The 14,091-nt window shown below is 41.8% G+C and overlaps 1 protein-coding gene across 2 annotated transcripts in view; it reads left to right on the top strand.

Moving 5' to 3' along the window:
* Positions 1 to 3,412: 3,412 nt before the first annotated feature.
* The window catches only part of Nars2 (asparaginyl-tRNA synthetase 2, mitochondrial), a 91,062-nt gene continuing 80,383 nt past the window's right edge, over positions 3,413 to 14,091 (top strand). Inside the window, exons 1-4 of one of the 2 annotated variants that reach the window (XM_006979897.4) lie at positions 3,413 to 3,835; positions 7,657 to 7,766; positions 10,805 to 10,925; positions 12,964 to 13,104. In XM_006979897.4, coding sequence (XP_006979959.2) covers positions 3,695 to 3,835; positions 7,657 to 7,766; positions 10,805 to 10,925; positions 12,964 to 13,104 — 513 coding nt within the window. In that variant the 5' untranslated portion in view covers positions 3,413 to 3,694. The remainder of the gene's footprint in view (positions 3,836 to 7,656; positions 7,767 to 10,804; positions 10,926 to 12,963; positions 13,105 to 14,091) is intronic. The other variant, XM_076547412.1, reaches the window with a different exon arrangement.

Consider the following 14,091-nt stretch of genomic DNA (forward strand, 5'->3'; position numbering starts at 1 on the left):
GGAATTTTGATGAACAGGAAGAAGAGAACCAAACTTCTGAAACACCAATACACTCTTCCCTCCTGGTAAAAATTAGGAAATCTAATTATAGTCATTGTCACTGAAGGTAACTTTGGGAACTTCCATAGTATGTCTGAGAGCATGTAAACTAGATCATCAACTCAGAAAACAATTTGCCTGGGCCTTGTGAAGTTCAACATGAATATGCTTTAGGCTATAACATAGAGATGATCATTTCAAAGTGTCCAGTATATTTATTGAAGTATCTTTTTAAATCAAAGTCATATCTAGTTTCATGAGACCTGAGCTTTCTTAATTTGGAGTATTCTCTTTGAGAAAAAGAATACATAGCCGGGCAGGGGTGGTGCACGCCTTTAGCCCCAGCACTCAGGAGGCAGAGCAAGGCAGATCTCTGTGAGTTCGAGGCCAGCCTGGGCTACAGAGCGAGATCCAGGACAAGCACCAAAACTACACAGAGAAACCTTGTCTCGGAAAAAAGGAAAGAAGAAAAAGAATACATTACAAATGCCAGCTTTTAGCAAAAGAAAGAATTGTAAGAAGTTTCTGACTTAAGTTAGCTAAAATGTGTTGTGTAGAACCTTGTTAAAACCTTCCCAGAGGGGCTGGAGAGAGGGCGTGGTGGTGAAGAGTACTAGCTGCTCTTCTGGAGGACCTGGATTCCATTCCCAGCTCTCAAATGACAGCTCATAACTGTCTATAACTTCAGTTCCAGATGATACAATACCCTATTCTGGCCTCTGTGGACACTAGGCATACATGTGGCACACAGATATACATGCAGGCAAAACACTCATACATGGAAAATATTTTTTTTACTTAAAAAAAATAAGTCCCTAGAGCTGGGGAATAACACTGACACCATTCACTGCACAGATCCAAAGTATCAGAGATTAGCAACACCGTTGCTTCATTTCGGTTTCTCACTCTAGGCCACCTCAGCAAACTTTGTGGGTCAGAGAAGGTCTAGTAGACATGATAGAGATGACAAGTCTTCATATGTTGTAGGGACCAATTCATGGCTGTTTACTCACTAGAGTAACAAAATGAGTAAGAGCATGGGCTGGAACAAGATTGGTAAGTAACTTGGTGTATATTACAAAAGCTCTCTAAGCTTTAGTTCCTTCTTATCTTGGGGAGGGCAGGGGCTATTGTGATGCTGGAGTTAATACAAGAAGTGTTCTTGGCATATGAGAGTCATTCTATAACACTCTACCCATCGTTATGATGACATGGTACGATAGTCACGTTAGACGTGTCATTTTTATTACTATCTGGAAGGCGATGAACCTAAGACAGAGTGTGAATCCAAACACTGAAGACAAATCAGACTAGAAGACGATATGATTTGATACAGTAAAAGATACAGGGAGTGGTTTGATCTCAGCACGAGGCATGCAGGTAGGATCAACTTTCACTGTACAGTTGATTAACCATTGCTAATTTTCCATTTCACCCACTGGGTTTCCTTTTCCTTGGGATACTGAGCAATGGTCCTCTGCTTACAATTTCATAACTAAGTGAATTTTGAATTACTCTGGCTTAAATAGAGGAAAACAGTCTCTCTGAGACACAGACTAGAGGTCTTAAAATCCAGCAGAATAAAGAGGAGGAAGGAAGAAGGTAAGACAGAAAAATGACCTGAAGAGAAAATGAGCTGGCTGGTTGTAAGGAGTCTTACTCTGTTCCTCCAGCCAGCTCCCAAAAAATCACAGAGACTCTTTATTAATTATGACAGCTCGTCCTTAGCTTGTTCCACTAGCCCTTAGAATCTTAGAACTTAAATTAACCCTTTTTTCTTAATCTAATTTTTACCATGTGGCTTTCTACCTTTCCTTCATTCTGTATGTCTGTTGCCATCTCCTCTGTACCTTGATTATCTCCTCCTACTTCCTCTCTCTACCCAGAAGTCCCACCTATACCTCCTGCCTAGCTCTTGGCCATTCAGCTCTTTATTAAACCAATCACAGCAATATGTCTTCAGTACACATATCCCACAACAGCTGGTTGCTGGTTTTGCTTTTTTTATTTTGGAGCGAAGGGGGGGGAGGGATATCCAATATACATTTATGCTTTAGGATAAAAGCTAAGCTGGGCGGCGGCGGCGGTGGCGCATGCCTTTAATCCCAGCACTCAGGAGGCAGAGCCAGGCAGATCTCTGTGAGTTTGAGGCCAGCCTGAGCTACAGAGCGAGATCCAGGACAGGTTCCAAAGCTACACAGAGAAACCCTGTCTTGAAAAACAAACAAAAAAAGATAAAAGCTGATTCTACATAATGTGGAAGGCTACACATTTCTATTTTTCCTTTCTCAAGGTTCTAGAAGTGCCCAAAAGTATTTTTACTGGAGATATTTTCAAGTTTATCTAGAGAAGAATTTTACAATTCTTTCAGGCCATTTGTCCTCCCAGCAGCTTCTGGCATTCTCATCTGACAAATGAGAATGTCATTTCTAACTTTCCGCAAAACTCAGCCTTATCATCTCTTTCTTGGGGCTGCCACTCCGCTTGACACAAACATGTCTATGTGTGTGCTTGCTGGTTTATACTGTAATGACCTCTCTCTCTCTCTCTCTCTCTCTCTCTCTCTCTCTCTCTCTCTCTCTCTCTCTCTCTCTCTCTGTGTGTGTGTGTGATTCATCATCCTTAGATCATGACCTCCTTGAAGGACAGTACTAGGTTTTCTTTTCCATCGCAAGACACTGTATAGTCCAATAGTTTAGTGCATAGAGCCAGAGTTTCTGGGTTTAAATCTGACACTTGTATTAAACTAGTCATCCTGTTCCTGTTATCTGTAAAATGGGCATAACAGCAGTGGCAACTTTAATTCGTCCTTATCTTGACCTCTTATTGTTTAACTAAATAAAAGCATTATCATACTTTTCGCTGAGTTATGAAAAATTTAATTTTGTGTAAACTTAAAATACAGCTGGATATATGAAAAGGTCATTGTTTTCAGGTCAAACAAATTCAAGTAAAAGAAGAGAAAGACTTAGATTCTGGTAGGTAACGCTTCAGTCTCTTCTTTTTAAGCAATGGTGTGTTTTGATATCTGATATCACACAATGGTGACTTCAGCAGGTACTAGGTCTTGAGTCTGACTTCCCCTGCTCAGAACTCCTCTCCACACCCCAGACTCTGGACACTTGCCTTCTGCATCTGTCAATCCAGCCCCTCAGTGTTCCTCAGTCACCCCCCATCCCCCGCAGCTTTATAAAAAGGAACGCTTAGATGACCCCAACGAGGGAGCTTCCTAGCTATTTCTGAGACACCTCCGAAAGTCTTGTGCCTTAGCCCCGCCCACGTTGGTTCCTGCCACCACCCAAACCCTGCCCCTCGGCGGGCGTGCAAGCTCCAAAACACAATCACGCATGCTCAGCCTCAGACCCCACCTAGCGTGACGACGTAGGAGCGCGCATGCGGTGACGTAGCCCAGTTGCAGCGTGCTGTAACTCCAGGGGTTCGCTCAGGTACCACCTGCACCGTAGCGCATAGATCTGTACTGTGTTTCTTGAGCGTTGAACCTTCCGGGCTTTCGGGAGCAGGACGCTGAGCAGAGGTCCTGAAGGGACGGCCCGGGGCTCAGAAGGAAGAGCGACACGAGCACCTGACGGCAGGACTGCGCGAGTGAAGAGGGCTGCCCCAGCAGACTGCGAGCCACGACCCGGCCGGCCACACCATGCTCGGGGCCCGGCGCATGCTGGGCGCGCTGCGTCTCTGCTCCTCCGTTTCCTGCCCCAGGCCCCGCGCATCCGCCAAACTGCGCGTGCGGGACGCCCTCGGGGTCCAGGACGCGAGTGGGGAGTGTGTAACGGTGCAGGTGGGTGTGTGCAAAGCTGCTGGAGCTTGCTTGGCCCGGCCACGACTAGCTTTCCTCCGCGCGGGCCTCTCGGACCAAGCGTGGGCAAAGTTGGAAATGAAGGCGTCGCGAGTGTCCACGCTTCGCGGCCACCGTACTGTTACTTTTTGCAAATCGTTCTGTCGATTAGGAGTGCGGCAGCAGAGTTTTCCATGACACCGAGCCGTTACCTGTAAACTTGTCAGTCATGCAGGAAAGTTTAAGCGAACACGCCCCCTTGCTCTACCTTTATCTCTTAATAGCGTGGAATGTCTTGCCCTAGTTCTTTGAGAGCAGAAATCCTGTCTTCCCGTTTTCCTGTTCACCTGGCTGGCAGGAAATAGTAGTTCCAGGTGTGTCAACCATCTGACATTGCATCACGATGTTGTCACCTACCAAGTTCATAGTTGACCCATCGACACCACCCACCCCCAATTAAAAAGGTCTCAAAGTTTACCGTTTTGTCTTGGGCTGCACTCATACCCATCCTGAGTTACAGCTCATGTGGTCCTTGAGCACATGGGAACCCATGCCTTTTCGGCTTTTAGCTACCTTGACTCTTAATCTGAGGCTTCTATGTAATTAATAAACTAGGAGAAAGAGTGGAATATTGTAGTTTGACAAACTACAAGGGCTGCAGTTGCCTTGACTTAAGTCGCCTGCCCTAAGTATCTTGTTAGTTATGGGGAAATGGAGATAATAGTAGCTTCTATTTCCGAGAGCTCTGAAAATTAAACGTGATAATGGGTACCGGCGATTTAGAACAGAGACCTCCCGGTCAGTGTTAGCTGCTGTTATTTCTCCTAATAGCATTCACAGCAGCTTTGACTAGCTCCTTAAAGGGACAGAATAAGCCTGGTGGTCGGCTCATTCTTCTTGAACTGCTGAAACACACTGAGTGGTCTCTCCTATATTCTTGATGTTTAGCAGTATGATCAAGCTGCTCTTCCTTGCACTTATTTCAGCTTCACACTTGTTCCATGATCTGAATCAAAGTTATCAAAGCTGTTTACTGTACTCATCGATTAATGTGGCATGCATTAATGATGTCTTTTGTGTGATGATCAAAAGAAGATTCAAAAACGAATTGAACCTACTACCCAAATAACAGGCTTTTCTTTCACTTCCGTGCTTAGCAGTGAACCTGCTGGCCGCCGAGCACCTGAAAATAGGGTCCAAGTGCACGGAGACTGCAGTACATGTAAAATACACAGCAACTTTGAAGAGTAAAGAAACATCAAAATCTGAACATGCTTTTATGTTCATTACATGTGAATAGTATTTGGAGCATAATTGGTTGAATAACATGTTACTCATTACCTAAATTTGCTTTTAATGTAGAACAAATCTTTTTAAAGGTTTATTTTGTATTTATGTACATATGTCTGCATGAGTTTATGCCATGTACATAGGAGTACCTGTGGAGAGCCATACAGGTGTCAGAATCCCCCAGAGCTGGAGTTACAAGCAGCTGTGAGCTTCCCCAGATGGTACTAGGAACCAAATTTGAGTCCTCTGCAAGAGCAGGAAGTGTTCTTAACCTTGGAGCCATCTCTCTGATCCTAATTTTTTTTAATTAGGTAATTCACATTATATTTTTGTTAGCCCTAGTTTACAGCAGTGCACTGATTATTAGTGGTGGAGATAAAGAGCTGTCAGAAAACAGCGAGGGAGTTCCTGAACTGCGTGGAGGTCAAGATGTCACCTGCATATTGGCTGTCTTGGAGGATGGCATCCCCAGGTCCAATAACTGATGGGGTAGAAATAGCAGCAGGATATGTTCCCAGGCAGAAGATGAGGAGAAAATAGCACTCCAGAAAAGCTTGTTGATAAGTATGTGAACTTCAGAATAATAACCATATTTGAATTCCAAGTGTACTACCTGATAATTATGGCCTGGATTACCTTTTAAATTTTTTCCTAAGTGTATGTTCACTTCACAAGTGATAATAATGACTTTATTTAGCTCCTGTAAGGAGTCAATAGCATAATACTTACAAAGAATTTAGGACAGAAGCACATTAAAAGTGCTTGCTGTTAACTCTCCAGTAAGTAAAAATAAGAGAGTGGAGCTTTGGAAATTACTATTAACCAGGAATAAACAAATGTGGATGTCTTTGGACATACGGTGAGATGAATTGCCTTGTACATGGAGCTGAAGTGGTTTACACTCCATGCTGTATAGTTTTGGCCAAAGACTTTCTAGTTACATAGTCTTGGGTTCAGATTTGGATACTAGTTCATCAGCAGTGTGACTTTCAGTAAGTTATATAACATCCCGGAGCCGCCATTTACTTGTGTGTAAAGGAGGTATGATAAGAAATGACGCAGTATATGAAAGAGGTAAACTTTTTTTAAAACATAATACATGTTCAATAGGTAGTGGATATCCTTTCACTTAAAACATGTACATTGGAGAGATGGCTCAGCACTTATGAGCACTTGCCACCCTTCTAAAGAACCAGAGGTTTTTTTCCCCACAGCAGCCGAGTTCATTGGCAGAACCTGAATCAGGAGGCTCACATCCACCTGTAAGTCCAGCTCCAGGGAATGCAACTCAGAGATCGAATGTATCTTTGAGTGCCTTTGAAAACGGTGTTCTCTGGTAACACCTATGCTGGTTATATTCAAGTTGCGTATGTAGCTGTTATTAATGTTAGGAGGTCTACTTGAAGACTTCTCATTTGTACTTGCATGTACCTGTCCTTTAGGTAAAGACTGTCTTTAAAACTTTTGTGTGGCTATATGTTCATGACTTTTCTTTTTATCACGTGTTTTTACTTGTTCAGTGTTAGTTTCTGTTCCTGCTGTAGAGCAGATAATACCCAGTCTTTGCTGCAGAAAAAAAAAAATCACATTTGAAAAATGCTTAAGAGGCTGTTTTTTATATTACTATTTCCAAAATTTTTATTTATTGGTTAACATACAAAGAAATGGGTTTCTGGGGCTGGAGAGACGGCTCGGTGGTTAAGAGTACTTACTGCTTTTCAAGGGGACAAGAGTTCGATTCCTGGGAGCCACATCAGGCTGCTCCTACCTGTGTGTAACTCCAGTTCTAGGAGATCCAACCCCTTCTCCTGGCATCCCTATACACATGGCATATTCAGACACACACACACATCATTTTAGCCTAATAAAACCCCACAAAAATTCAAAAAGAGAAATAGATTTCTTGGTGACATTTTCATGTATTTATTCATTACACTTTTTTTTTTTTTTGACACAGACTAGCTAAGTAATTGAAGTTGGCCTCAAACTTGGGATCCTCCTGTCTTAGCTTCCCAAGTGCTGGGATCACAGGTATATACATGTTTAGCTTTATGAGGCTTTTTTTTTTAAGGTAACTTTTTTTTTGTATAATACTTTGTAAATAGAACAAAATCTCATATGATGTTTCTAGTCTAATGATCTCTCTGGGAATTGGACACAAGGAGAAAGGCACCAACTTGTAATCTTTTTCTTTCTTTCTTTTTTTGTGATTGAGGAGCAAGGAATAGCTTTGAGAAGCCAATATTAAGGACATTGTTTATGCTAATTAGGCTCATCAACTTAATGAAATGCTTGGCATCCATTTAAAATGAGCTAAAACAAAGGTGGACCACTAAATATGCATCTAACTGTGATAAGAGCCATTTGAAACTGTATACACATCCAGATAAGCCTAAGGCAGTTCATTTTATGCATTTGACATGTTGAGGCAATATTGTGAACATTTTTTCTTTCATTTAATCTTTTTCGAATGTGTAATGAAAGTGTAAAAGTGTTCGATTTTTAAGCTCACATTTAAAAATGCTTCTTTCCAGGGATGGATCCGTTCAGTCAGATCCCAGAAGGAAGTTCTGTTCCTGCATGTCAATGATGGATCCTCTTTGGAAAGCCTTCAGGTTGTTGCTGATTCGAACTTTGACAGTAGGCGAGTTTTTTTGTTTGTTTGTTTTTGTTTTTTTCTGTTTTTTTTTTCAAAGAGTTTTTCAATTTTTTTTTCCTTTTCTAGTGTTCTCCACTTCTCTAATGGAGTGTTTTCTTTACCACCTGAATGATCTTTCTAAGTGAATCTGTGAAAAATAGCATTGAAGAAAAAGCCAAATAAGCTTGGAATCCAGAGCCTTCAAGCTCTGATATCTTTACATGCTGTTGTCTTCTGCCCATGGTTTGCTCCAGTCTTTTTGAAACTACTTACACCTCCCCTAACCTGTTGTCTTCTGGACCTCTCACATGTGGGTCCCACTGCCAAGTGAGAGTCTGTCTCGTATCCAGTTCCAGTTTAAACATCATCTGATGTCTGTGTCCCATAATGATGACAAGTGCTTCCCTGCTCCCATAGTTCCATGTGCCCATCTGTCGTGGAATGGATGCTGCTGTTTGGGAATTAACTTTATTCTTATTATACTCCTTTGACTCTTAGTTCTTTGAAGTTAGGAATGATGTATTCAATTTTCTGTCCCTAGCTTTTGTCGTAGTGCTGGAACATAACCAATTACTATTGAATACGTGGAAGGAACTTTTATGGTCTTGTTCATCAGATGTTAAAACTAATACCATTTTGTGTTAAGGTATAACCTCTCTGGAGCAGAACATTACTCTGCTAGAGTAAAAGCACTTTGCTCTTCTAAGGACTGTTCAGAATAATGCTGTCTACATATTGCAAAGACTGATGGGTCTCACCTAGGCAAAAAAACAAAGTCTGTTTGTCTTACTTACATTTCTGTTGCTGTGTTAAGCCACCTTGACCAAAGCAACTTTCGAAGAAAAAGTTTGTTACGGGCTGACAGTTTCAGGTTAGAGTCCATGACCACCATGGCAGGAGGCAGGCAGGCATGGTGCTGGAGCAGTAACTGAGAGCTTCATGTTGCTTCACAAGCATGAAGGGGGGGGGGGAGAGAGAGAGAGAGAGAGAGAGAGAGAGAGAGAGAGAGAGAGAGAGAGAGAGAGAGAGAGAGAGAGAGCGCTAACTGGGAATGACCTGGGCTTTTGCTCAAGCCAAGCTGGTCCCAGTGACACACCTCCTCTGACAATGCCACACCTCCGAATCCTCACAGTTCCACCAGCTGAGGACCAAGCATTCAAACATAGGAGGCTCTGGGGGCCGTTCTTCAACCTTCACACGCTTCTACCGTCAACCTTGTAAAGAAGTTTGTGTTGCTCTGATGATACCCGTGAGGATAGCAATCGCAGGGGGCTTGTTTCACCTGAGTTCTGGAGATGACTACCTGCCTCTTTGAGATATTTGCAAGAGCCCTTACAGGAAAACTCAAGACCATCTCAAAATAGCCTATAGTCACCAGCCAGAGCCAGAGTATACCAGTTTCTTTTCTCTACTGCATAGTAGTGAACAGTTTTACATGTATACATTTACATATGACTAAACGTCAAAAGGAAATACCATATATTAAATGTAGCAGGCAAATAAAACTGGATGGGGGAATCTCCTGACACATTTATTTAATATATTACTCTATTAATATAACTTTTAAATACACATTATTAAGGAAGGTATTTACTAATTGTTGTTAAGGGAATTTTTAAAATTTGTATGTGTTTCTGCTCATGAGCACACAGGTGCATGTAGAGGTGAGAAGACAACCTTCAGGTCTCAGTCCTGTATTTCTCTACACCTTAGTGGAGACAGAGTGTTACTGTTCCTGCCTTAGGCAGACAGGCTGGCTCAAGAGCTTCTGGGTCCTTCTCTACATTCCATCTCCCCTTAGGGGTGTACTGAGACTATAGATCCTTGCACTGTTGTGTGTGGCTTTTATGTGGATTCTGGGTTATATGATAACTCAGGTTATCAGCCTTGTGTGATTTTACCCACTCAGACATCTCTCCAGTGCCCCCACCCCCTTTTTATTCAAGACAGGGTTTTGCCCTGACTGTCCTAGAACTCACTCTGTAGACCAGGCTGGCCTCAAACTCAGGATCTGCCTGCCTTTGCCTCCTGAGTGCTGGGATTAAAGGTGTGTGCCACCACTACCACTCACTCAGTATTCATATATATATATATATATATATATATATATATATATATATATATATTATAAAATATTAGAATTAGCAAAGATATGCAATCATTTACCCTAGCTTCCTTCTTAATAAGTGATTCTTAAAACAATTGGGTGCATGTTTCTTTCTGTGGCAAATTAATTTGTGGGTAAACTTGAACTAGAACATAAGTTCATTAACCAGAAGGTACTGTCTCTATACTCATGCCATCAACCAACTAATTAAAAAATAATTACAATTCAAGCCAGGCATATTGGCACATATGTATAATCCCAGCCCTTGGGCAGCTGAGGAGGAAAGTTTTGAGTTTGAGGCCAGCCTGGGCTACAGAGTGAGTTCCAGCTTGGGCTGTGTATGGGACCTCCTCTTAAAAACAACAACAACAACAACAACAACAACAAAAAAGCCTACATGTAGGAAGTAGTACCAAGACTCCTCACGTCCCTCCCTTCCCCACTGTTTGCATCTTCTGATACCTCTGGGTGTCACAAAACGGGGTGGCATTGGCGCAGTGCCTTCAGCCAGGCTACAGGCCCTAGCCCGAGACTTTACACACAGCCTGCCATCTTAAAGTAACTGGGCCAGTATGTTTGGTAAGAAGACACAATAAGCCTGATGGCATACACCTTTAATCCCAGCACTTGGGAGGCAGAGGCAGGTGAATCTCAGAGGCAGGTGAATTCTATGCCAGCCTGGTCTATATAGTGAGTTCTACATATCTCTCCTCCCACATCCTCCAAAAATAATAATAGTTACATAATTTCTTAGTTCTAAATACTTAAGCAAATTGTTAACTCCTTTTGTTCCCATTTGAACACGTAATTCATTTTTAGAGTCCTGATACAAGAGAGCATCTGAATACTTTTGACATTATAAACTTCACCAAGATCTTAATTGAAATGAAGGCTATATATAGTCTCTTTTCTGATACTAGTTTTTTTGTTACTATAGAGAATTGGCTTTTGGGAGTTCCGTGCAAGTCCAAGGGCAGCTGGTCAAAAGTCTATCCAAGAGGCAAAATGTGGAACTGAAGGCAGAAAAAATTGAGGTGATTGGAAATTGTGAAGCCAAGGTATGTTTGCTGATAATGTGGGGGACTGTTTAGGTTTAATCTAAACCATCAGTGGTCTATTGAAGTCTTGAGAAGATGGCACTTAGAATAGTTTCATTTGTGACTTCCCTGATGACTGAGTCAGACCACCGAGCCTAGTGAGAAGTAGTATTACAATGACTGCTTCATCTCCTGAGAGCCCAGAATTAGTCTGTGCATCTCTGTGGACCTATCACATCTGAAGTTTATCTTCTAGCCATGTGGCTTCTTGCTCTTGCTATAATTTTAAATATCTAATGAGCAAAATGATTGTCCCTTGGCTTCTGTTGTTTTTATCCTTTTGGTTTAGTGTTACTTATCTTAAACTCTTATTGTTCCTAATCCCAAATCTAAGACTTCCAGCATGTAAATGGATGGTATCCCCCTCCCTGTACCCTAGTGGTGCTGAGAATCAAACCCCAAACCCTGCTTTGGGTAAGCGGTTCATCCCTAGCCCCGACTGAGTGTTACTTAACGTTTTCAGACATGTGAGCATTCTGAATCTCTACTAATGGGGCCACAGTTTACCTTTAGTAAGTATGATGTTTGTTTCTATACAACACAAAAAGAAATATTTGCCTAAGAACTAAAGAACAGAGGAGACTAGAAGCAGTCTGCCAGTGCTGTTCTTTGTAAACTTCGCTGTTATCTTTTCAATGGAAACTTCAGGTTTTGTTTGAAAAGATGGATGTCTTCTTAGTTTTGTAGCATGAGTGTGGCCAGGTTGGAGATGTCTCAAGTTAGAGCCATAATTTCCTTTAATTTTTTTCCAAATCTTCAGTATTGTACTAAATGAAAGAAAACTGTGGTGTCTCCCTCATGCTATTAGATACCAGCAAAAACTGATAAATAATAAGCAACCCTAATCGATTGTGCTTGAGGCTTTAAGACATTGGGGAGAAGTTAAATATCTTCTAAATGTGTGTGTATGGTGTTAGGAATAGCCTTTTATTTCTGTAATGTGCCAAAGTGAATGATTTTGAATAGTTACGTGCTAACATCTCTAGTTGTAAGAAACTGACAGCTAATGGATAGAGACTTGGTAAATAACAGACGAGCCTCAGTGACATTAACTTGACTACTAAGTAGTAAAGCTGGCTTTGACCCAGCATCTCCCTCACTCCACCCAGCCATTCTGTTTACCTGGTAGGAGTAATTGGGCTACAATCCATCCTATTAAGAAATAAAGAAGATGGCTCAGCAGATAAAGGTGCTTATCTCTGAGCTTGATGACCTGAAGTTTGAGTCCTGAGACCTGCATGGTAGGAGAGAGAACCAACTCCAAGCTGTTCTCTGATCTCTGAACATGTGGTGGATGTGTGCAGATGTATACACACGAAAATACCTGTGATTTTTTTTTTAATAATAAGGAAAGTGTAGATGTAATTCTAAACAGTTTTACTAAATAAGAAATGCAGAGTTAAAAGCCCCAGAGGTCAGAGAGCAGTAGTTAAGAGCTGAGACCAAGACCACCTTCTTACCCCTCACTGCCGCTGCCGTCCTTCCCCTGAGAAAGAGACCTACTTCCTGTGTGTCTGTCTTTTTATTGACTTTCTGTTCTGCCTTCTCATTGGTTGTAAACCCAACCACATGACCTCCTCGTCACTGCCTGTCTATACAGACCTCCAGGTCTCTATGGTTGGTATTGAGGTTAAAGGCTTGTGTCTCCATGCTGGCTGTATCCTTGAACACACAGAGATCTGCCTGTCATGTGATTGGGATTAAGGGCGTGTGCTACCATTGCCAGACTTCTGCTATGGCTTGCTATTAGCTCTGACCCCCAGGCACTTTTATTTATTAACAATAAAATAAAATCACATTTCAGCACAAATAAAATATCACCATAGGAAAGCACCTTAGTTTTGTCTCAGAGCTCTGCTGTTTTAAGAAATACTCTGGAAACTGGTTTGTAAAATGGGTTTTGGTGTTTGTTTGGTAGCTCTTTTGGTTTGTTTGTTTGTTTGTTTGTTTGATTGATTGTTTGTTTTCCCCTTCTGAATTTCCCCCATATTTTTGGCAGGCGTTCCCTATAAAATATAAGGAGAGGCATCCCCTGGAGTACCTGAGACAGTATCCTCACCTGAGGTGTAGGACTAACACTCTGGGTTCAATATTGCGGGTTCGCAGTGAAGCCACAGCTGCTATTCATTCCTACTTTAAGGTAAGGTGCCCTGCTTCTGAGTGTGCTTTTTAATGCAGTTTGAATCATTGTAAGCCTGGAGCACTTGCCTGAAAGATCTTATTTGTTCTAAACACCCTTTATCTTATAAAGAACTAGATGTCACAGACATACATATCTGTCTTCTCCCTTTTCTCCTTTTCTTGTGTGTGGTTTAATAACATTATTGAGGAGTAGCTTGCATACAATACTGTGCATATTGAAAGTGTATGGTCTGATGAGTTTCGACATGACTGTACCCCTCCCCGAAAGCATTACCACAAGGAAGGTAGGAAATACATCCGTGATCCCAAAAGTGTTTGTAATAGCTCTTATTTCACCTTCATTTTTGAAAATACTTTCTATGGATATAGAATTACAGTTTGATAGACTTTTACTTTTATTTCTTTGTGTATTGGTGTTTTACATGCATGCATGCATGTATGCATGTAAGTGTACTATGTGCATGCCTGGTGCCTGTGGAAGCCAGAAGAGGGTGTCAGATTACCCTGGAACTGGAGTTACAGACATCTGTGAGGCACATGTGGGTGCTGGGAATTGAACCTGGGTCCTCTCGAAGAGCAAGCAGTGCTCTTAACCACTGAGCCACGAGGTCTTGTTAAATAAGCAAGGCTTCTCTTGAAGTTACATGTAGCCCGGATAGCCTCAAACTCAAATTCTTCTTGCCCCAACTCCCCAAGTACTTGGGTTACAGACATGAGTCCAGATTCTCTGTTGCCACTGTGTCTTCTCAGTGTTTCCAGTGAGAATTGATGTTGTCTTTTTCTTGGTTCCTCTGAATAAGACCTTTTCTTTGGCTTCTCTTTATCTCTGGTTTTTATAAATTCAGTTTGTCATAGTTTTCTTTTGTTTCTCTTTTAGAGTTAAGTTTCTTAGATACATGATGTTGATTAAGCGGCAGTGCTCATGGCTGGCCATGCCGACGGAGGAAAATGCTGGAGGAGAGTAACAAGCCATAGTTACCTTTCT

This window comes from Peromyscus maniculatus, chromosome 1 (assembly GCF_049852395.1).
Source record: "Peromyscus maniculatus bairdii isolate BWxNUB_F1_BW_parent chromosome 1, HU_Pman_BW_mat_3.1, whole genome shotgun sequence".
In the NCBI taxonomy this organism is placed as follows: Eukaryota; Metazoa; Chordata; class Mammalia; order Rodentia; family Cricetidae; genus Peromyscus; species Peromyscus maniculatus.